At 39.2% G+C, this 24,773-nt stretch overlaps 2 protein-coding genes across 8 annotated transcripts in view; one reads left to right on the plus strand and one right to left on the minus strand.

Annotated features, from left to right (window-relative positions):
- LOC139011768 (zinc finger protein 82-like) overlaps positions 1-1,042 on the minus strand; it is an 87,811-nt gene extending 86,769 nt beyond the window's left edge. Inside the window, exon 1 of the mRNA XM_070417252.1 lies at positions 821-1,042. The gene's annotated coding sequence lies outside the window, so the exon portion shown is untranslated. The remainder of the gene's footprint in view (positions 1-820) is intronic.
- Positions 1,043-1,278: 236 nt separating this feature from the next.
- MAP9 (microtubule associated protein 9) overlaps positions 1,279-24,773 on the plus strand; it is a 29,538-nt gene continuing 6,043 nt past the window's right edge. The window contains exons 1-13 of one of the 7 annotated variants that reach the window (XM_070415426.1): positions 1,279-1,365; positions 2,573-2,729; positions 3,668-3,752; positions 4,674-4,994; positions 7,073-7,305; positions 10,884-10,980; positions 12,175-12,416; positions 15,529-15,599; positions 16,614-16,782; positions 19,288-19,377; positions 21,095-21,256; positions 21,383-21,528; positions 21,708-21,840. In XM_070415426.1, coding sequence (XP_070271527.1) covers positions 2,655-2,729; positions 3,668-3,752; positions 4,674-4,994; positions 7,073-7,305; positions 10,884-10,980; positions 12,175-12,416; positions 15,529-15,599; positions 16,614-16,782; positions 19,288-19,377; positions 21,095-21,256; positions 21,383-21,528; positions 21,708-21,840 — 1,824 coding nt within the window. In that variant the 5' untranslated portion in view covers positions 1,279-1,365; positions 2,573-2,654. Of the gene's footprint in view, positions 1,370-1,652; positions 1,834-2,572; positions 2,730-3,667; positions 3,753-4,673; positions 4,995-7,072; positions 7,306-10,883; positions 10,981-12,174; positions 12,417-15,528; positions 15,600-16,613; positions 16,783-19,287; positions 19,378-21,094; positions 21,257-21,382; positions 21,529-21,707; positions 21,841-24,773 lie in introns of those variants that run through there. The other 6 variants (XM_070415433.1, XM_070415429.1, XM_070415431.1 and 3 more) reach the window with 6 other exon arrangements.

The raw sequence follows: 24,773 nt of genomic DNA on the forward strand, positions 1-24,773 counted from the left end.
CCCCCCATTCCCACCCCACTGGCCACCTTCTAATTAATTTCCTTTCAATGTGCACGAATCCATGCACTGGGTCATGAGTGTAGATATAAAAAGCAGAAATTTTACAGAGTTTAGGAAAGACTGAATTAAATGATATGAGTAAAGTATGCAGAATTATACTAGGCACAAGACAGCAATATACAGGGAGTAGAGAGAGTATCTGTTCAGATCATTCATCTTTGTCTAGAACAATATCTGTAGAGAGCATTTAACTAAAGATACTACCCTGGTAACAAAAATAATTTGTTTAGAATGACAAGTTCTGAGTTTGAATGAGAAATCATATTTCTCTTGCTATATAGTAATTCATGTGTCTCTACATGACAATATAAAAGAATACATACTGGTACATTTGACTAACAATAGCCAGCTTCCATTACTCATAAGATGCTGATGAACACATTTAAACAGTATAGTTGGTCATAGCTGTCTTTCCTCAAGATACTGATATTTCCCTTCTATGAGTCTTCTCCTGATCCCACAAATAAAAACTAACAACACTTGGAATGAGTTTTCTGCAGTGTGGACAAGGGATGACTTCTGTCTAGGTGCTTTGTGGCTGAGTTGCATAAAGAGTGTATCTGATATTGACTGAATGCAATCCCAGGCACTCTTGCAAGTATTCCACCTGTATTATTTCATTTATACGCCCAGCAAAGCGTTAAGGTGGCCAATCTTATTATCTCCCCCTTTTTTCTTTTCAGACGAGGAAACTGGGGCATAGACATGTTAACTTTTACGACTTCACAGGGGCATAGGGAAGGGGCGCCAAGATTCAAACCTGCAGTGAGACTCCGGAGTCTGCAAACGTCACCGTCGTGTTATTGTGTCCCATTCGTCCGTACACTATTCTGTCAGCTGAGTCACAGGCTTCAAGTCCTATTTGTGGCAAAACGAAGAATACGCTTTGGCTCACGCAGCAGGTGCGGATGGAGGCCCTTGTTCCACTGGCTCAAGGCTCTGGGCGCCCGACTGAGAGCGGGACGGGCCCTGTCTCCTAGGCAACAACGGAAGCCCAGGCGGCCCAGGCGCATCCCTCTCCCGGGACCCAGAGGGCTGACGTCATTTCCTCCGTCTGGACGGTTGCCCCAGAGACGCGTGGGGCCCTTAGGAGGTATCTGGTACCCGAGAGACCTGGCAGTAGGGAAGTCACTTCCTTCCGGAGACGCTGTTTCCTAGCAACCGCCAACCACCTCCGTTTTTAGCCCCGCCCCCTCGCTCATTCCCGTTCCCCGTCTCGGAGACACCGGGCCCAGGCCTGGGGGAGAGGCTCCTCCCCGAGTCCAGTCGCTCCGTCCTCGGGGTCGCCGAGAGCCCTCGGCAGGAGTGGGTACAGGACGTGGGACTTGGGAGTGGGGGGGGGGGGGGGGGTCGCGGAGGAAGGGGCGGAGACAGCGCTCGCGTGTGCCGGGGCCGGCGGGTGTGCGGCGCTGGCGGGGGCGCGGAGTGCGGCGGCCGGGCACCTGCGCGCCGCCTGGCCGCCCTGCGCGGTCCCGGGGCGCGGCTGCGGGTGCCCCGGACCGGCCTCCGCTCCGAGTGTGAGAAACGCTCACGGGCCCATTTGTACACGCCCTTGAATGCAGCCCACCGCGGGGCTCCCTTTTTTCTAACCCTATTAACACTTTGTAAGAGGGAACAGTGGCTCGGGGAAAATGTCGCTATTTGCAGGCTGGCATTATGACCTTTCTCTTTCCCTAGCACTGTGCAAGCTTTTTTTTTTTTTCCTTCTCTCTTTTCGGTGGTGTTACTCAGTTATCTTTTTTAATGCAGGTAATCCTCTCGGTAGCCTTTTAAGTAAGTATGACTGTTTTGTTGGCAATGTAATAATTTTTGAATGCAAGAGAGGTGAGAAATAAAATTTGTAGTTTAGTTGGCAACATTTTATCCTATTAATCTACCAGAGTCCCAATTCCTGTGCTGGGGGGCGGAGGAGGTGCGGTTAGGGGGGTTGCCCCTCAGCCTGGCCTGTGCACAGTCAGGGAACCCTAGGGGGATGTCCGACTGACGGCTTAGGCTTGGGGAGCGGGCCTAAGCTGGCAGTGTTGGACATCCCTAGCGCTGCCCCAGATGCGGAAGAGGCTCTACCCCCCCCCCCCCCCCCACTGCCCTTGCCATCCATGGCTCAGGGGTGCTCCCCCTGTGGGAGCACACTGACCACCAGGGGGCAGCTCCTGCATTGAGCGTCTGCCCCCTGGTGGTCAGTGTGCGTCATAGACCGGTTGTTCCACTGTTTGGTCAATTTGCATATTAGCCTTTTATTATATAGGACTGCATTCATTTATTGGTTTGTCTTTAAAAATATTGTGGCAAAATTATTTTAAGATAACTTCAATTTGAATATTTTTTACAAACTTGTTATGGAAATTTGATTCATCTTTACAAGAACTCTACGTTAAGTGTAGCTGTACCTCAATGTTTACATGGTGCTTTTCTTGTTTTTGTTTGGCTTTCGGGGGCACTAAGTGTAATATTAGAAACTCTCAAACATGCAAAAATGTCTAATTTGGTTGTTTATTTGTTTTTGATATTTCAGCCACCATTAGAGGTTGAATTATTACTGTTATTTATTAAACATTTTATAAAGGTAATGAGTAAAAAAAGAGATTCCATACACTATGTCTGGTGAAGTTTTTAGCACAACTTTGGCATATACAAAGAGTCCAAAAGTCACCAAAAGAACTACTTTCCAGGTAAACTATTTGAAATGCTTTTATAAGTAAACACTGTGTTAGGAACATTTGATTTGCACTAATTTTTGGAAGAATCCTATATAAAGCTGGAGTAAGACTTACATTCCTTTTAAAATGTTGCAGATGGTTGTGTTTGGGCTGTGGTATTCCAAACCATTCTGTGTGTTTAAGATTACCAAACTAGCCTGAATGATAGGTTCTTACTAACTTAAAAGTTAAGTTAGCTTTTCAAAGTTGAATAGCAACTTTAAATTAGTATTTTCATATAAATGTTTTATGGTTTTTCCCTATTATAACATAACAACATTGAAGTTTTCTCTGTCCAGTCACCACAGTTTTGAACTCAGCCTCTAAATTTGCAGTGTTGATTACATCCATTACTGCAATCTCCAGAAACAAACGATCTTTAAAAGTACCAGTTTCTTCCAAGATGCCAATTTAAAATAAATCCTGCCTGAGTCTCAATTATCTTATTTGATAGTCTATCTCAGTGGTCGGCAAACTCATTAGTGAACAGAGCCAAATATCAACAGTATAACGATTGAAATTTCTTTTGAGAGCCAAATTTTTTAAACTTAAACTATATAGGTAGGTACATTGTTATTAACTTAATGAGGGTACTCCTAAGGCTTAGGAAGAGCCACACCAAGGGGCCAAAGAGCCGCATGTGGCTCATGAGCCGCAGTTTGCCGACCATGTGTCTATCTCCTTCAATTTGACTGTAAGCTCCATGAGGAGAGGAACCTTATCTGTAATGTTCTGCATTGAGTCTGGGGACTTGGGTTCCTGGCATAGGTTGGCTTTCAGTGAATATTATTAAATGAATAAAACCTGTGTTTGAAAGCAATCATTAAGCAAGCACTATTTGTTTAAATAATTAATTCTAAATATGATACCTCATATTTGGGTGGAAATTGATTTTAATTCTTTTATTTCAGGATGAGCTAATAAAAGCAATTACAGCTCGCTCAGCCAGACAAAGGAGCTCTGAATACTCAGATGACTTTGACAGTGATGAGATTGGTATGTGAGAATATGGAACAGTAAACCACTTTTCTTCTTTTTGTTTTTTTAGTTATAGTTAGCTCATTCTGCAAAAAAAAAAAAAAAAAAATTACTATGCTAAAATTATATTTATGAATTCACTAGGTTTAGATTTGCAACTTTATATCGAGTAAAAAGTCACTTTTAATTTTCAAGAAGTTGTATGATTATCCTTGGTTGTTTCTGAATGTGAACATGAAAATATAAATTAACTGGCAGTAGGTTTGCAGTAAAAAGATGCTTGTCAGTGGTAAACTAAGTTCATCTTTAAGATAAACTCTATGAGCCTCTACAGTGAATTAATAACTAGGGGCCATAGAACTAAACTTCATGCACATCCAAATCACTTTTATAATGCTTTTTATAAATCAGATTTTTTTTTGGCTGTAATACGGGGCTCAGTTTTCAGTACTGGTATGATTTAATTTGCTTTTGATTATTTTAAAATATTAACATTTAGATGTAAATATACAGAATTTTAAACTTGAAATTCAGTGTTTTATGCTTTAAGGTTCAGTGAAAAATGCTTATGATTAAATGAATCATTCATTTCATCATTGCCATATAGTTAACATTTTGTATTATTATTCTCATAGTAAAATCTAATGAAGTTGTTTACATATAAACGTTTTACAGTTCAAAATCTAAATATCTCATGGCCAACTGTTATTTTGAGGAAACTGGATGATTTTTCTCAGGGCAAGGACAATGCTTGGCACCACTATTCACACTTGATAAGTATGTTTTGAATAAATTAATGAAATTAAAATTTGTATTTTATAAATGCCAATAAAAACTGCCTAAGTTTATTTATAATCTTTAAGGCAATCTTTTGCCTAATGTAACCTTCCAAACTTTAAGATATACGACTGAAGACATTTTTTTTCTTTTGTTTTTCAGTTTCCTTAGGTGATTTTTCTGACACCTCTATAGATGAAAATTCACTTAAGAAAACACTAAATAATTTCCAGGTATCAGATGATGAAGAAAATAATTCTCCTAAACTATCTTTTTTGAAAACCAAGAAATCAAATAGTGACTCAATGGAAGAGGAGCCAGGCTTCTCTAATAAAAAAGACGAGGACATGGCGCCTGGGAATTGTGAAGACAGGGTTGTAAATCCCTTATCTGAGTCTCAAAATGAAGACCAGGAAACTGAAAAAGAGAAACTCCAAATGAAACCTAAACCCAGAATTCTTCCAATCAAAAACACAGCTTCAGGTAATTTGTTAGCTCACTATAACTGCATTTCTTGAAAAGTTATTTTAAGATAACCAGGCACAAAATGCCTTCATATTTAAGAAGGGGAAAATAATCAGACTTAACTTTTCAATTTTACAGACATAAACCAAAATAATAGAACCATGGAGGAAACCCATAATTTGGATAGTGGTATATTTAGTGTAGCATCTCTGCTGGTGCCTGATAGAAGGCTGAAGTACCTTCGGGCATCCACCGCTGTGCCTCCGGACGCTCCTGGGTCCAGCCTTGCCTCAGTCTATGAGCTTTAATTTTGTTTTTAGGGATGAAACTGCAATGGAATCCTTTCTAATCCATCTCATACTCCAGAGATTAAAGTTATAGCAGCACTGGAACTAGTCCTTAAAAATCATTTCTATGCCACCATTTGCCAGAATATTGTTTGGCATTTATATAGTTGAAGGAAGAGAGTTTTGTTGTTTTTGCTGTTAAGCCTCCAGACTTGCTGTTAGAGGATTCTCCATTTAGTTTCTCTATTCCCTAGGAAAAATCCCCTGAAACTCAGTGTTCTGAGAGTAAATTCCTGGTGTGATCTGGAATTACAGTAGTTTCTCCATAATTCCATTGAGCTCCAGGCACAGTGGACCAAAGATGGAGTAAGCAGGAACCAACCCCTCTGAGGTCCCCTGGGCCACCACACGGAAACATGGGCATGGAAGGTTAAGGGTTTTGTGTCCTACGGTCTTCTTTCTTTTCTGTTTTACAGGAAAAATAGTACTTGATGTTAACTGCCATATAATTCTTTCCTTTCTATCAACCTTAAATATTGTACTGGTAGATTACATTTTTTACAGAGTAGATATGACTGATAACATTAGTTTGGCATGCTTGGCATGTATTAAGGAGCCACTTTTTATCCCCCCCACACACACACACAATTCTATTAAGTGATGCTTGGATATGGGGGAACAGAGAGAACAATCTAGGATGACTCTTGGAATTTGGATTGAACATTTAGGATGTAGCTAAAATTGGCAATGAAACATTTACATTGGTATCAACTGGTATGGTTGTAGAATCTTCTAGCAGCATTCATAAGTCCATTTATAGGCAGAAAAGAGGAAGGTGTTAATTAGTCTGGTTTTGAAATTTTGTCAGAAGACTGCATTGGTAGAACAATGGAAAAATGAATATATGAACAGGTAAAATTTAGGCAAAAATTAATATAAAAATTTTGTTATGTTTTGAGAGCTGGAAGTATACGGGCATTAGATTATTATTTTAAACCTAGAAGTAATTGCTCGAGAAGTTTCATGAACTCAAAGAACAACTCAAATCATCAAGTCCTTTTTTTTAAAATATATTTTTATTGATTTCAGAGAGGAAGGGAGAAGGAGAGAGAGATAGAAACATTAATGATGAGAGAGAATCATTGATTGATTGCCTCCTGCACGCCCTCTACAGGGGATCGAGCCCACAACCCAAGCATATGCCTTTGACTGGAATCCATTCTGGCACCCTTCATTCCGCAGGCTGATGCTCTATCCACTGAGCAAAACCAGCTAGGACTCAAATCATAAAGTTCTTCATTGCTTCCTCCCATGAGAGCGAGCACGCCCAGCCCCTGTACCGACGTTGCCTCCATACCTGTAACAGCTCTCACCTTTGTCTTGTAATTTATTTTCTTAGAATCCACCCCTTTCCCAACCTGTGAAGTCCTTGGACAGAACCGTCACAGTCCTGATTATGAGGTCCAGGGATGTGGTAACATGTACAGGGCCCAGAAGCAGAGACTCAGTTAAGGTTTGATAGAGATGAGTCCCATCATTGTATAGGCCACGGCTTTATTTTATTTGTTTTTAGTATATATTTTTCAATGCAATGAGAATTCATAACGTTGAGGAGCTAACTTCTCACAAAACTAAAGTTACTTCCAGGGTGGCAGCCATTTTTAAAAATTTGGATTATGAACTGTCGCTTCTCCGTGCTCACTGGAGCTCTGTGTAGTGGGAACAGGAGGAAGCATGGTGGCACCTTGGGGTGCTGTTGAAGCCATGGTTAGGTTTTGTACACCCACCTTAAAATATTTCATTTTTCAGCAGAAAACAGCAGCAGCCTTGAAGCAGAAAACCACTTCACACCTTTACCTCGGCCAAGGAGCATGTTGAAAAAGCACAGGCTCCAAGAAGAAAAAGATGGGCTGGGAGAAGAGAGAGAAACTGCCCTCCGGGAAGAACTAGAGGCACATCCTGCACCTTCATCCCTCCCAGAGCCAAAGGACAGACAACCAGAAGCTGAGGAAATAACATTCTCTGAAGACCTTGACCCTGAGGTTAGTATTCCTGCTGAACTGCCGAGCTGTGTTCTCTCATTCAGGCCTTGGCATCTAATCATGAGAGAGAGAAAATTTCTATGCATGTATGTGTGTGTGTGCCATGTTTTCTTCATCAGTTGATATGGACATAATTTTATGGTTTTTTTTAATATACTGTATTTCATTGAGTCTGAAATGCCATCAATTGTAAGATGTAACAAATATACAGCATTATATCATGTACTGCCATGAGAGAATAAAATTCTGCCAATTAAGCCATAACACAACAGTAATTATAATATGCATCCAATTTCAAAGAAAGTAGAATTTAAAAAAAAATGTTGCCCTTTTGAATCCATGTAATATTGTATAACTTTAATTGTAAAACTTTATTTTTTTATTTATGTATTTTTGCATTATATAATTTGCAGTGTCGGTGTAGGAAATGGCCAAACCTGTAGAGAATTTTTATGAGTTTGTTTGAGCCAAACTGACAACAGTGGCCACAAAGCAAAATCTCAACAAATGGAGAATATTTTCTGGAAAATGACAGTTTTGCAGCTTATTTTATACATTAGAATCAAAGGAGGAGTCTCAGGAGGGATACATGAAATCATTGGTGGTATAATGATTAGGGAGTAGGGGAAAGCAAAGCAGGGAAATCTCTGGGACTGGATGAAAAGTAAAATGGAGAGACACATACTTTTTTACATTGCTGGGTACGGGGTAGCTAACAATGAACATTTACAGCACATAGAGATGGTATTCAGGAAACAAATAACAATGAGGGGTTCTGTGGCCTCTTGCTTTGGTGAGGTGGGTGTGCCCTGAGGATTGACATTTCCAAGGTATGTATCTTAGATGCAAAAAGATAATAGGCTCACCTACGGTAAAGATTGACCTTTGTCAAGGAAGCCGTAGGCTTAGGATGTGACTACCTGCCATGACCTGCTTTTAGTTAGGAATTTTTATGTTCAGACCATCCTATGCGGTTACTTTTGGTCTCTGAGTTTATAGGGCCCACCTCCCCTGAGTTTGTAAGCTTTGGTATGTGACCCTTTATTATCCATGCCAACTAAGGACAGTATAGCCAGTGTCAGTGTTCTCATTTGGTTTTATTTATTGAATGTTGTTGGCACTGTCCTATACTTTCAGAGACATTAAAAAATGGAAGCAAATGTGATCTTTCAGGATTTCATCAGAAATTTTATTATGTATCATCATTAGGGGAGAACATGTGGCCCCCTGTCTTTACACTTCACTATCATTAGCAAACTTCCACCTCACATTTCAGAGGGGATGCGTATGGGAAGGTGTCCTCCTCCTCCATAATGTGCTTTAGCAGATCAGGGAAATGGAACTATATGGTGCCTGGCTAACTTCCATTAAGAAATTTGTGTTATCATGGCATTCTATCTTTTATTTGTAATATAGAATTTATAATTTCTATTATTCTTGTTAAATCTTAATAGGCATTGCTCAGTTTTATTAAACTTTTCAAAGAACCAACTTTGGCTTTGTTAATTTTCTCTATAGTTTATTTACAGTTTCACTGATTTTCACTCTTTATTATTTCTTTCCTTGGGTTTAATTTCCTTACCTTTAAAATGCGTCCACTGATTTTAAAAGCCTTTTGCATCCTTCCTAATAAAACCATCGAAAGCTATAAATTTCCCTCTGTGCACTGCTTTAGCAGCACCCAATTTTTTTGATGCCATTTATTTTCATTTTCATTTCTTTAAATCTATTTTCTAATTTCCCTTATGATCTCTTTTTCTGACCAATTGGTTATTTTGTGCCTAATGATTTTATTTCCAAATATTTGGACCTTCTCTAGATAAATTATAATTCAATACAAAAGATTTTATTGTAATTTTATTGTGATAAAAGAATATATCTTATATGATTTCACATTTTAAAAAAATAAGATATTTTTATGGCCCAACCTAAGTGTATCTTGTGAAAGTTCCATTTGCTTTTTCAAAAAAATATGTGTTCTGCAGTTGTTAGATATAATGGTCTATAATTTTATTTTGCTCAAGGTGCCTGGCAGTATCATTCATGTCTTCTCCATTCTCACTGACTTTTATCTAGTTGATTCTCCTAGTACCATGTAACAATGTTAAAATCTCCAGTTATGCTTGCAAATTTGTTTATACTTCCTTTCAGTTTGCCAGTATTTTATGACTCTGTTATTAGACACATCATACACTTATGTCTTGACCCTATTTCGCATTATGAAATATTTCTATCTGGTGATACTCCTTATTTTGCAGTTTGTTTTGTGTGATATGTCAACTTTTTTATGATGACTGTTTGCTTGGTAAATATTTTTTTTTATCATTTTTCTTTCAAACTATTTGTTTCTCTTTAAGTGACTCTTTTGTAATAACAGTTTGATGTCATGTTTCTATCAAGTCTGACAATCTCCTTTTAGTGGTAGCCCATTTATTTATGAGCCCATTATAGCATTCATAAGTATTTAGTCTGTTTATTTTTAAATATTTTATTTTATTTTAGTCTATTTACTTTTAATATAAGTACATATAGGGCCAGTTTGTTACTGTTTGCTTTGTATTTATTTTACCCATTTTTTTAATTGCTATTGTTCTTACTGTTCCTCTATAAATCCTTTACTGCCTTTTTATGAGTCAGTCACATATTTTTTGTTTTCCATTGTAATTCCTCTATTGCCTTTTTGCCTGTACCTATTTGCATTATATTTTAGTAGTTGCTCCATGGATTGGATTGCTGTTCTATAAAGAGATGTTTACTTTAGAAACACAAATATAATGATTTCATTTAGTGTAATTTTTAGAATTTTGAAGAAAACTGAGGTGCATAAAATCTTAGATATTTGTAAGTAGCTATGTACTTGGTTTTATAATTACTTTCATTTGGATGCCTAGTAATATTTGTTTCAAAGTAAGGATTTTTACCTACTGGCATCTTTATGCTTAGAATGGAGAATTAGAGAAATAGATATCAAATCTTTACCTTAAATATTTATGAGATTTGATTTTAGAGTAGCAGAAATTCTAAAATTTGCTAAAAATAAATGTAGAGATATCTATTAAAGAACTAGAATAGCTCTGTAGTTACCCTTTTTTTGTGTGTATGTGTTTTTGGTTTTTTGTTAATCCTCACCCGAGGATATTTTTTTCATTGACTTTTAGGGAGAGAGAAGAGAGAGGGAAAGACAGAGAGAGAAACATCAATGTGAGAGAAACACATCGATTGGTTGCCTCCTGCACAATCCCTGACCAGGGCCCAGGCTGGGGAGGAGCTCGCAGTCAAGGTACGTGCCCTTGATCGGAATCGAACCTGAGACCTTTTGGTCCGCAGGCCAATGCTCCACACGCTGAGCCAAACAGGCTTAGGCTGTAATGACCCCTTCTAATGATCAAGACATGGAGGCTTGAAAATAAAGCATCTTAGCCTCCACTAGCTTAACAAGCTTTTGGTGTTGCATCAGCAAACTCCTAAAAATGCAGATGTCAGACTTATGAAATAGTCTTAATAATGCTATTGTCCTCCATAAATCTTGAGAACTGACCTAACTTAATAAATACTTTTTTATTATCTTTTATTTTAAGCAGGATCCATGGTTAACAAGTTTGTCATCATCATCCCTTAAAGAAAGTTTTGGAGATTCCCTTTCACCAAGATCTGGGGAAAGAACATCTATAAAAGGTGATTATATCAAATTATTGTATCTTATTTTATCTGTGAACTCAATTGCTTATATTTGTAAAAGAAATAATGCACAGGTGGGTAAAAGTACATTTACAGTTTTAATATCTACACTAATAAAAGAGAAACATGCAAATTGGTCTCACTCTGCTACGCCCACCAGCCAATCGAATGAGTATGCAAATTAACCCAACAAAGATAGTAGTTAATTTGCGTACACAGGTGCGGAGTGAAGATAGAAGGCTGAAAAGGCTTGGCTTCTTCGCTGAGGCTGGAGCGAGCGGCCAGAGCGAAGGCCTGGGTCCCGGGTGCCGGAGGAAAACCGGTGCCTGCAGCCAGGGGAAGGGAAGGCCTATTGCATGAATCTCTTCGTGCAACGGGCCTCTAGTAAATAAATAATATAATAATAAATAATGAAAAAATAAACTGCCTTTAGTGCCCCCTTGGTATCAGAGGCAATACTGCATCTTAATGGGAATAAAACTCTTTGCAGTGGTTCTCAACCTTCTGGCCCTTTAAATACAGTTCCTCATGTTATGACCCAACCATAAAATTATTTTCGTTGCTACTTCTTAACTGTAATGTTGCTACTGTTATGAATCGTAATGTAAGTATCTGATATGCAGGATGGTCTTAGGCGACCCCTGTGAAAGGGTTGTTTGACCGCCAAAGGGGTCGCAACCCAAAGGTTGAGAACCACTGCTTTAGAGGGTGGCTTTACTCTCTGTGTGGTGGACTATACTAGAGTGACATGCATTCTTGGTTCTCCCTGCACCTACACAATTTTACATCTGCACTACTGAGAACTGTAGTAGCATAGATATGTGTGTCTCCTACTTATAAAGCCTCTTGTTACAGCTAAGAAACAGGCTTTTGAAGACAATTGATATTGCCATACTTGGTTTATAGATCAACAAGCGCTTTTGGTGTGTCTTGGGTGTAGGGTAGTTATTCCATTCTGTTTACTAATTTTCTAAGCATTTGGTACATCGATGTTTTAGTAGATTGAGTAACAATTTTCTCTTTTGTAGATCACTGGAATAAAAGTTTATTCAAGTTGAATATGATAGTTTCTGCATATTTTATTTTGCAAGAAAAAGGGATTAATGACATCTAGTGGAAAGCAAATGAATCTCTTATACACCTTGTTAATTTACAGTGGAGTTTTAGTGCTATTACTCTGTCTCAAAATAGATCAAAATGAAGAATTCACTGAAAACCATCATTCCTTGAAATCAGACAAAAATGAAGATAATTCATTTTTGATAGACTTTGTTACTTCTGCACTTGAGAAATCCAAGGAAGGGCAAGTGACTTCTGATGACCTTGAAGAAAACAAGGAGAAAGTTAAATTGGAAATGAATGATGACTTAACTGTGGATCCACCACTATCTCAGCAGAATTTAAGATCTACCAGTGCAACTGAATCTGCAAAGGTATTAATATAAAATTATACCTTTTTATATTTTAAAGCTCAAAATACAACTTTATTTTGTTTTCCATATTTGATACTTCTGAATTATCTGTGGAAAACTCATCTTTGATTGTGGTATTATCAAGTGGTTCTTAATTAATTCAATAGAATTTTAACTTCAGGGAGGGTTTCAGTGAATATAATAAAACTTATTTTTTTCATTATAATTATCAGAAGTATATGGTAATATACTTTTAAATATTTCAGAAATACGTACACATAAGTGGATAGGTTTCTATAGGTCTTCATTTAAAAATGCAGCCATCTGGAACAATTGCCAAGGTTTTAATTAGTGAAGGTTATTTCTTTGGATGTCATCTTTAAACATTTTACAAATTTTAATGAAAATCTTTAAGAAGAAATGTTTATCAACATCCATGCTTGTTAAAATGGATGGACAGGGTCATTATCAGAAACTTTTTATTATAACCTTGAGAACCAAATCTGTGGTGTTTAGGATTATTTGTCCCTATGCTGCATTGCACCAGCGTGCTGTACTTTTAAAATTTATGGCATAGCAATTTTAGTCTGCATTTCTCCTGAATTTAGTCTTTATCACTTATAGCTGCAGTTGACTGGTGGCTATGTATATTTGTTATTGGGAAAGATTACAGTGCTAGCTGAAAACTGGTGCTTGAATAGGACTTTATTATAATACAGACTATTAGCTTTTTATTAAAATGTATAGAGAAGGTTCATTAAGCCTTGTTTCAGATATATTGTCCTTAACCACGTACCTTAGGAAAAAAGACGAATGCCAAATTAGGGATATGTTTACATCTGTAATGCTAGCAACTCATCTGTCTGTGTAGAGTAAAAAAGTTATTCCTAAAAAATAAAGAAGAGTATTCTGGAATTTTTAGACAGAATCTTAGAAATGTCTAACAGAGGTTATTCTAAATGAAAACAGGTAATTTACATATGACAAGATCATAACATATTTCTTTCAATTGAATCTATCCTTGGCTTTATTCGTATTTGCTACTGAATGATCTTTCTTATGTGGGAATTAAATTGCTCTCCTGCTAAGGTCTCTTTGTTGGATTCTCATCATGAGAATAAATGTGAACTTCTCACTATTCCCTAAAGATTTCCAGGGATTCTTCTTGGACCACATATTCCTCCTCTGCATTGTCCACTGGGCTTCAGCAGCATTCATCTTTCTCTGTTTCTCAAAATTACCAAGCTCTTTCCCTTCTCAGGCTTTTGGCACTTACTGGTCCTTCTTTTCACCTTCTTTCAGGTCGCTCCCTTCTACTGTTCATTTTTCTTAGCTCTGATGCCAAGTCCTCATGAAGGCCCTCCCTCTTCTCCGCTCCAGTCACTCTGTCACTGGACTCTTTCATGAGTCACCTTTGTTTATCTTTTTACTAGTGGCCTGGTGCACAGATTTGTGCACATTGAAAGGAAATTAATTAGAAGAAAGATTTGTGTGGTAATTACATTACTGCAAAAAATTACATGCCAAAATAGTATATATAATATAGTATTATAAAATTAAAATACAAAATATTTTAATATCACTATTCACTCTTTATAATAGAAGTCTCAGAGATGAAAAAAATTAGTAAAATGTTTATGAAAATAATATATAAATTGATAAATAAGTAAACAATAACATGATGTGATATAAAAATAAATCATATAAAAACAACAAAAACATGATATAAAAACAACATTGATAAAAACAATGACTGATAAATTGATTACACATATTCTAATATCTCCTGGTACACCACATTAAAAGTAAAAACACTTTCAGAGTGCTTGACTAATTTCCCTTGTGATGAAGTATTTACAACTTTGACTTTAACATCAACACTCTTCGAACTCGAGAGAAAGCAACATATAACTGACCATGTCTGAAAACGGGTTCAGGTAGGAATATTCCTACTCTGTTTAGAGTTTGTCCTTGTGATTTATTAATAGTCATTGCAAATGCTGGCATCATAGGAAACTCTTTGAATTAATTTAAATGGGAGGCCAGTGTCAGATGGGAACAAATCAATTATTGAAATCAGAACAACCTCTCCTGCAGATCCTATTAATACTATAGCCTCAATTATGTTAGGTCATAATCTTGTGATAATAAATCTAGTACCATTACAAAGATCCCATTTACTATTAAGATTTCTCAATAGCATGATGATTGCACCTACTTTCAATTTTAATTTATGACATGGCATTCCCGAAGGAGTAATGCTATTAAGAAATTCTATGGGAAAATTTTCCTTTTTGGCATCACCCGTTGAATCAATGGAATCATCACTCAAATAGGTGTGAAAATCTCCATCGAGTATTTCCAAAATTTCTTCATTTAATTTATGAACGTGCTCATTTTTAGGACAAAGAATCTCACAATTAGGTATATTTTTAATATTATTTATAGATACACTATTTCCAAAGGTAGCTTCAATAATAGATCCATTACAAATCATTTCATGGGGATTTTGATAACATCCATTCCTAAATGAAAACTGCTATCAAGTTTGCCATCTCCAAGTTTTACTAACCATTTTCTATAAGCGGAATACTCAGATATCATATTTGTTTTCAGAGACAACTGTCTGAAACATCCCCAAACACCACAGTACTTTAAACTCATTCGTACTATGGCCAATCGCATAGCATGTGGTGCAACACTGAGACATTGTCGAAAATCTCCTCCGAGGAGGAAAACTTTCCCACCAAATGTCACATTCAAATTCATAATTTCTCTTAATCTATCTATGGCGTTTATAGCATGACTGGATACCATGGTGCATTAATCAATAATGAGAAGTTGGGAATATGTATCGCGCATGCATGAGTCAACGTTTATTTTTAAATTGCCAGTGTGCGTCATATGTACTGGACAGTAGGATGGTTGGACAGACATATGGTCAGTCACTTAGCCTTTTATATAGTCTGTCAACTCTCTATAAAATGTAAAATCCTTTTTTTCCAGTGAGTACTGTACTTGAACACTCTGTAGAAATTTAAGAAACATTTGTTTACTACTGACAGTTTGACTTCCAAGCCTCACTGTGATAGTTATGGGAAGTAATCCATCTATGGCCTTTTCTGTTTATTAGAAAACAACTGAAGATAGAAATAAGAAGAATAAACAGTCAGCAAATAATAGAGCATCCAGTGCCTCCGGCAGGTAATCAAGTTCTCATCATCTCTTATTTATGGGTTTACATTACACAAAGCTAGTTTTAATTGAACTTCTATAAATTGCATTTGTTGTTACTTGATTTTCTCTTAATTCCCATCTCATGAGATAAATGGAGTAGTTTCTTCATGATATAAACCCTAAGTTGGTTAGGATTCTCCATACTCCACATTCCTTCTGGGATAGAGTTTCTCCTGATTGTCCTGAGACAGTAGACATAAAGTGGTAATAAAGCTGAGGTCCAGCATTACATTTCTCTATTAAGTGTTTTTTACTAACACATGAAAAATTATACTCAAAGCCTTGAGGTTCTATAGGCTAAGTTGTTAAACGCTGATGATGGTGATAATGAACATTAACTCATAAATGCTAATCAAACCTTCGGAATCTTTTAAATTATCATTGATCAACTAGAACAGGGTCAGCACGCTGTCTCTGTAAGTTGCCACTTGGTACATTTGTTGTGCTTTGTGGACTGTCCAGCCTGGGTTGTAACTCCTCAGTTCTGCTGCGGAGGCCAGGAAGCAGCCACAGACAATATGTAGCTGTTACTTGGTCACCTTCTTTACCAAAACAGAGGATGAGCCAGATTTTCCCACCAACCCCTGAAATAGAGGATACCATTCTAACTTTATATTTAGAATAGTTTATGTAACAAAGTAACACAAGAAACTGTTAAAACTTACTTTATTAATATTGGGTGTTTTTTTTTTTCAGGTAACTTATGATACAGTCCATGTTTGTTAAAAATGTTCTCATTGCAAATACCTAAAAAGAGCAGTCACTTTGAAGTTATATAACTGGAAGTTACAAAATTTAAAATATCTCGAATGGGTCTCTGTATAATAAGAAAAGACTATACATGATATTCAAAGCAATTATAATTTATTAAGTTAGAATGTATTTTTCAAATGTAGTAGTTGCAAATTCTTACAGATGTTTTTCAATGAAGTCCAATTTTAATACTTTATCTTGATTTATTTGTTGCGGTTTTTTTTTCAGATTAATGACCTCTGAGTTTTTAAAGAATTCTAGTTCTATAAGGAGAACTCCATCGAAAACTACCTCTTCTCACTATTTAGGGACTTTGAAAGTCTTGGATCAAAAGTCCTCACACAAACAGAACAAAGAACCTGACAAAGCAGATAACATAAGGGCAGCTGTTTATCAGGTAAAAAGTAATAATAATAATAATAATAATAACTGTAAGAATTAATCACATAAGGTTACCTGTTTATCAAGGAATAAAATTACCCTATCAGAAATGATAATTTAATACTTAATTTATTGGGAAATATTTTTTTTACTAGAGGCCCGGTGCACAAAAATTTGTGCACTCGGAGGGGAAGAGGGGGTCCCTCAGCCCGGCCTGTGCCCTCTCACAGTCTGGGATCCCTCGGGAGATAATGACCTGCTGGTTTAGGCCTGCTCCTGAGTGGCAGAGGGCAAGCCCAATCCCTAGGTGCAGCCCCTGGTCGGGCTCAGAGCAGGGCTGATTGGGGAGTTGGGGCGCCGCCCCCTGTCATGCACAGAGCAGGGCGGATTGGGAGGTTGCGATGCCACCCTCAGTCACGCTCAGGGTAGGGCTGATTGGGGGGTTGGGGCACCGCCCCCTGTCACACTCAAGGCAGGTTCAATGGGGAGGTTGCGGCGCCACCCCCTGTGATGCACAGAGCAGGGCCAATCAGGGGGTTGGGGCGCTGCCCCCTGTCACTCACAGAGCAGGGCCAATCAGGGGGTTGGGGCACTGCCCCGCCCCCCCATCACGCACAGAGGAAGGCCCATCAGGGGGTTGGGGAGCTCCCCCCTGTCACGCACAGAGCAGGGCCCATCAGGGGGTTGGGGAGCTCCCCCCTGTCACGCACAGAGTAGGGCCGATAGGGGAGTTAGGGCACCGCCCCCTGTCACCCACAGAGCAGGGCCAATCAGGGGGTTGGGGTGCCACCACTGTCACACTCAGGGCAGGGCCGATGGGGAGGTTATGGCTCTACCCCGTCACACACAGAGCAGGGCCCGTGGGGGGGGGGGGGGGGTTGGGGCACCACCCCCTGTCACACACAGAGCCGCAGGGCGATCAGGGGGTTTGGGCGCTGCCCCCTGTCATGCTGATCTGGTGCCAGGAGGCCTCGTGGCTCCGCTGATACCTGTGCTGGGAGGCATATTACCCTTTTACTATATAGGATAGAGGCCTGGTGCACGGGTGGGGGCTGGCTGGTTTGCCCTGAAGGGTGTCCTGGATCAGGGTGGGGGTCCCCACTGGGGTGCCTGGCCAGCCTGGATGAGGGGATGATGGCTGTTTGCAGCTGGTCACACACCCTTCAGGGTGGGGGTCCCCACTGGGGTGCCTGGCCAGTCTGGGTGAGGGGCTGAGGACTGCTTTCAGGCTAGGGGTTTTGACTGAAGCTCCCAACCACTCCTTTTTTTCTTTTTTTTTTTTTCTTCTGGGACAGCTTTAGCTCTGGCTCTAGCTCTGAGGCTTCCGCTGCTGGTTTGTTTGCCGTTCTATAATCGAAACAATGTATAACTTCAGCTCTGAGATCCCAGCCGGCTATATTTGTTAGAATGTTTCAAACTGTCGGCTGAGAGTCCGGCAAGTCAGGCGGGGAACGTTGGAGTCTGCAGTCACTGGAGCAAGCAAGTCTCATGTTCGCTTCCAGCTGCCTGGCTGCCGGCAGCCATCTTGGCTGACAGTTAATTTGCATAAGGATACGCTGATTAGCCAATCGGAAGGGTAGCGGTCGTACGCCAATTACCATTTTTCTCTTTTATTAGTGTAGATAATACCCCAGCAATCTTTCTATATTAGAACTAGGGGCCCAGTGCATGAATTCGTGCACCTCAAAAGGAATTGTGGGCCACCAGGCTGAAGTAGGCACAGGGGTGGGTCTCAGCCCATTCTCCACGCCCCCGTCTCTCCCCTGGTCCTCTGTCTGCCAGCACCCTGCTCCCACCACCACCGCTCCCACGCGCTGACGGCGCTAGCCCCGCTCGTACTTGCTGACAGTGTGGATTGACTGGGGCCGGTGCCAGCAGTGGGTGCAAGCAGGACTGGCACTATCAGCTGGTGTGAGTGGTGGCTGCTGCCCCGATCTGCCTTCAGGAGCAGGGGGATGTGGAGAAACCCTCAGAGGCAATCAGGGCCGGCAGTCTCCACTCACACCCTCTGATGGTGCCAAGCGATTGGGATTGGCACCGGGCACCAGCAGCGGGTGTGAGGGGCGGCTCCGGCGCTGGCTGTGGGTGCGAGCAGCAGCTCTGATGCTGGCAGTGGGTGCAAGCACCAGGCGGGACCGCGGCGCGCGGGAACAAAAAATTTTTAGTAACCACCAGAGGCTTGCCCTGATGACAGCAACTGGTGCCTGCCTTGGTCTGATGCCCCCGCTCACCTGCTCCACCATCCCACCGCAGCCGATGCCTACCATGTTCTGCACACACCCCCTGGTGGCCAGCGCACGTCATAGTGACCGATTATTCACTTGTTCCGGTGGTTCTGTTCAGTCTATTTGCATATTAGCCTTTTATTATATAGGATATTATCAGAAAAAGAAAAATAATATAGAATTTATAAAATCTATTTTGATTTCCATAGTTTTTAATATAATATTTCTGAAATATATAAGAACTCAAATTTATTTTGGAAACTTTGAATATCATAGCTTTATTCTTGTTCTCACAGGAGTGGTTAGAGAAGAAAAATGTAAAAATACATGAAAAGCACAGAATTAAAAGGATTGAAAGTGAAAATTCAAGGATCCAAAATGAACAGGTATTCTGAAACATAAAAGTAAACAATATTCTAGATTTTTAAGTCAGTAAAACATCTCAGTATTAAATATTTCTAAATCAACTGTTTTTTAAATGGCAGAATAACTTGTATATAAAGGAATTGATTTCTGATTTTCTCTGGAGCTTTATACATTTTTAGCTTGATATAAATATGTTATAACTATTTTATATGAAAAACAGATACACAGATTTTTATTTTTTATATGTATGGAATAGCTTTAGCACTACTGATTATGAACTTAATTATTGCTTGTGACTACTTACCTACTTCACTCTTAAAAATTGATTTATATTCTTACAACTTAGCCAAGAATATAAAGGGCCATTAACATTAATCTTCAGTTTTCCTTTTTCTAACTTGGATTTCATATGTATCTTAAAGACTAGCCCCTACCTGAGCCCTTGACCCACATCCTTCCCATTGACTGGAGCTGAACTCTTGTTTACTTCTCTCCTGTGCTTCAACCTCTGCCTCTAACTCCTACTTGATAGCCTAGCATGCTGAGTTCTTTCCCATCTTCTAAAATAAAAGCACTGAAGAAAAAAAAAGCGAAAAAAAAAAAACAAAACAGCAACAACAAAAAATTTTCATTATGCTGTATAGTACTTAAGTAGGTTTAGAAAGAAATTTCCCAAACACAGTACTGTGTGGAGCAGCCCTGAAGGGGGCGTGTCTGTACACCTGTCACCATGTTTGCAGCATCTTACTGCTGTGGTCAGTGCCAGACACTTCTCAGTTGATCTTCAGAACTCAGTGAGTTAGGGAGTCCTTCTACTTCGAAATTATGTTATCTCCATAATAAGGCTTTATATCACTTAATGTTAACTAGTATTAAGGCAAGCATGGGATATTATGGGATTAGATGGAAGCAAGTAAAGTAATAACATACTTGCTAATAACACTCACCTTCATATTTCCCAGTCTGCCACATGTTCACCATTTGGACTATGTTTACGGAGTAAGAATTTTATGCTTTGATGTCAATCAAAACTCTGTTCAAAGCAAAGATCTGTAGCTTACTGTGTGATGTGGCCAAATTCCCTTACTCAGAATTTCTTTTTTTTTTTTTTTTTTTTTTTTTAAATATATTTTATTGATTTTTTACAGAGAGGAAGGGAGAGAGATAGAGAGCTAGAAACATCGATGAGAGAGAAACATCGACCAGCTGCCTCCTGCACATCTCCCACTGGGGATGTGCCCGCAACCCAGGTACACGCCCCTGACCGGAACCGAACCTGGGACCCTTCAGTCCGCAGGCCGACGCTCTATCCACTGAGCCAAACCGGTTTCGGCCAGAATTTCTTTATAAGCCTAGTACTTTGCTGTTTTTCTTTTACTTAAATATTTTATTATGAACATTATACAGTACCAGTGAGCCTATTACAGATTATATTGCTGATGTTTGTCTACACTTTGAAAAAAAAAAAGTTGATTTCCTTCCCATGAATAGTAATAGATCAATAGTTGATAAAATGTATTTTTGTAAAGGACATTTTAAAATGTAGTGAATAATTCAGAATATATTTTTCATAAATTAATTTGTATAAACCATTCTAAATAAATTATCTGCTTTGAAACATAATTTCTATATATGATACATCAAGGAAATTAAAGCTAAATATATTTGGGGGTATATTTATATTTGTCTAGCTATTTGTACATACATATATAACTATCTACTTTTTCTCCAAAATAGAAAATAGCTGCTAAGAGAGAAGAAGCCTTAGCATCATTTGAGGCCTGGAAGGCTTTGAAGGAAAAGGAAGCTAAGAAAATAGCTGCAAAAAAAAGGCTTGAGGCCAAAAACAAGAAGAAAACTGAAGAAGAAAATGCTGCGAGAAAAGAAGAAGCACAACATGTATTTGACAGCTTTGAATATTTTAATTCATTTTAAATATTTGAAATCTGAATTAGTGATTGACTGTATTTTTACTGACTTTACAATATTCATAATAAATCAGAAAATCATTCTGAACTTTTTCAGGCTTTTGAAAGATGGAAAGAAAAAAAGATAGAATATCTTAAAGAGAAAAATAAAAAGGAAAAAGAATATGAAAGAGCAAAGAAACAGAAGGAGGAGGAAACTATTGCTGAGAAAAAGAAAGACAACCAAACTGCTGTGGAAAAATGGTAATCCAAAATAATCAGTATTTTGATAGATTTTAAATTGGTGGTACTCTAGGATTTCTAAAAATTATTTACTTGAAATTTACTAATGCATCTCGATTTCCTTATTTCAAAGATATATTAGGAAATGTTTATTATATGTTCTCCTTTAACTTTCCAGTGTTTTATACTATCCTACATAGGAATGAAAAAAAGGAAGCTTTTTTGAAAGAAAAGGAGAAAGAGAAAATCAATGAAAAAAGGAAAGAAGAACTGAAAAGAGCTGAGAAAAAAGATAAAGATAAACAAGCTATTGATGAATATGAAAAATGGCTGGTAGGTTTTGTTTGCTAATGCACTTATATATTTTCAATGTATTTTTTATGTGATGTTTTTGTCCCTAATTTAAGTTCTATTTGTCCCTGCCTACTGACCATTTCTATCTGGAAGCTACCCTATTGAATTCATTCCTTCCTTCTCAATGTCACTTGTTGACTTCTTTTTTCCATCGGTGTTCTGTTTCCATGGCATGCAAGGTCTCATAATCTTATTCATCTATCTTTGATTCTCGTCTGGTACCCCTCTCCTATCTTCCACCAGCTTTTATTCTCACTGGGTCTCTTGTTTCTGCTCACATCCACAGTTTCCCCCCCTTGTCAGAGCTCCCACACCTGTTCTCTCTCCTTGAAATGCTCTCTCTTCTTTGCATAATGAGTGGCTTCTCTTATCCATCATGTTTCACTTTCAAATGACTGTTCCTGGATCCACTTATCTTTGAAAGTGCTCCCTTTTGTTCTTTAACAAGCTTAGCAGTTTGTTTATATGTTTTATAAAAATTCACATAATTTGGATGGTCTGTTCTTTAATTGTTTATTAACATCCATTTTACAAGTGGCCTGAGGGAGAAGGGTCATATCAGTGTGTTTGGATTTTATAATCACTTTATGCATGGTACTCTGAGTAGGATCTCAGTGCTTAACAGTTGAATAAATAAATACAAATTGAAGCAGAATAGTACCAGTACCAGTAGAATAATAGACCCACAGGACACTGCAGAACCTATTACAAGTAAGGATGTACTATCTATCTATATATATATAAAAGCCTAAGCGACCGAACGACCGGTCACTATGACGTGCACTGACCACCAGGGGGCAGATGCTCAACGCAAGAGCTGCCCTCTGGTGGTCAGTGCACTCCCACAAGGGGAGCACCGCTCAGCTGACTGACAGGTGCCAGAGGCAGGGCTCACAGTTGGCAAGCGCCACTATGGCAGTGCAAGCCTCTCCCAATCAGGACTGACTGGGCGCGAGCCCAAAGCAGGCGCAGCAGAGTTTAGATGAGTGGGAGCGGCAGGCAGGAGCCTCAGGTGGTGTTGGACTGCTGGTTTCAGCCCAACCCCCACAGGCCACGCCAAGGGACCCCACCAGTGCATGAAGCCATGCACCGGGCCTCTAGTATATATATAAAAAGCCCAGTGACCAAATGGCAGAACAATCAGAACGACTGGTTTACCAGTTACTATGACGCACACCACCAGGGGGCAGATGCTAAATGCAGGAGCTGCCCCCTGGTGGTCAGTGTGCTCCCACAGTGGGAGCACTGCTTGGCTGGCCAGGATGAGCAGCGCTCCCACAGTGGGCCGATCCCCGCAGGCCACGCCCTCACCAGTGCACGAATCCATGCACTGGGCCTCTAGTATGTATAATAAAGTAACATGAATTAATGAATGCAAGAAAATAACAATTGGGATTATTTGTGTGACAGTTGGACATAAATCACTTCTCAGACTTATCACTTACAGTAATAGAAACTCCAAAAGACAATATCCTATATAATAAAAGACTAATATGCAAATCGACTGAATGGCCAAATGACTGGTCACTATGACGCGCACTGACCACCAGGCAGCAGATGCTCAACGCAGGAGCTGCCCCTGGTGGTCAGTGTGCTCCCATAAGGGGAGTGCCACTCAGCCAGCAGCCAGGCTCATGGCTGGTGAGCGCAGCAGCAGTGATGGGAGCCTCTCCCACCTCCGGCAGCACTAAGGAGCAGCGAGCCAAAAGGTAAGGAGCGAGGGGTCCTGGACTGCGAGAGGGTTCAGGCTGGGCTGAGGGACCCCACCCCCCAAGTGCAAGAATTTTGTGCACCGAGCCTCTAGTTAAATATAAAATGCCAGAGAGTAGAACCAAAAAAAATAAAATGTAATATCTATCAAATCGCATGGTAATGAGATCCTTTTAAAAATCTAAAAGTGTTATAAGAAATAACAAAAGAAAACATTCAATTTAAAATTATTAATGTATCAAAATAAAAAGCATAGGTGTTGGTTGAAGGGTTAATTCTTACAGCCTCTTTGGAGATTAAATTTTCCAGCAGAGTTGAACATATTCTTACCCTACAAATGAGCAATTTCACTCCTGCACATGTACACGGAGAGAAAATCTTGGATTATAAACACAAGGAATAAACAGGTTTGTTTATAGTATCGTTGTCTGTGTGGAGGGAGAAAAAAGAATATGTCTTCAACAAAAGAATTGATTCATAAATTGTTATATGTTGATGCACATCAGGGAACTAGAGCTACAGCTCTATGTAGATGAATCTTAGAGATATGATGAATTAAAAAGGAAGTGACGATAGAAAATATAGCACATTACCTTTCAATATAAATTCTAGAAACCTGCAAAACAAAATTATGTGTTATTCTGACATAAATACATCTATACTAATAAAAGAGAAACATGCAAATTGGTGTCACTCTGCTACGCCCACCAGCCAATCAGAGCGAATATGCAAATTAACCAAAAAAGATGGCGGTTAATTTGCATATACAGGCGCGGAGCGAAGACTAAAGACTGAAGAGGCTTGCAGCTGCAACGGAGAAGCCAAGCCTTGCTGCGGCCACAGCAGAGAAGCCAAGCCTAGCTGCAGCTGGAGGGGAAAAGCCTAGCCTCGAGGTTTGGCGTCTCCGCTGTGGCCATACCAAAGGCCTGGGTCCCAGGTGCCTGAGGAAAACCGGTGCCAGCAGCCAGGGGAAGGAAGGCCTATTGCGCAAATCTTCGTGCAACAGGCTTCTAGTATATAATAAAAGTATTAAGAGATGGAATGATAGGCCTCAAGGTCATAGTAATGGTTACTTCATTGTGGTGGAGAGGAAGGAAGGTGAGATGAGGGAGTGCACGAAAGTATTGATCATGTTTTATTTCATAAGGCTACACAAGTTTTGATTATATCACTCTTTAAACTGTTGTCTATTTCTAAAAAAA

Source organism: Myotis yumanensis, unplaced genomic scaffold, assembly GCF_028538775.1.
Source record: "Myotis yumanensis isolate MYYU_CA2020_CCGP unplaced genomic scaffold, mMyoYum1.0.hap1 SCAF_5, whole genome shotgun sequence".
Classification (NCBI taxonomy): Eukaryota; Metazoa; Chordata; class Mammalia; order Chiroptera; family Vespertilionidae; genus Myotis; species Myotis yumanensis.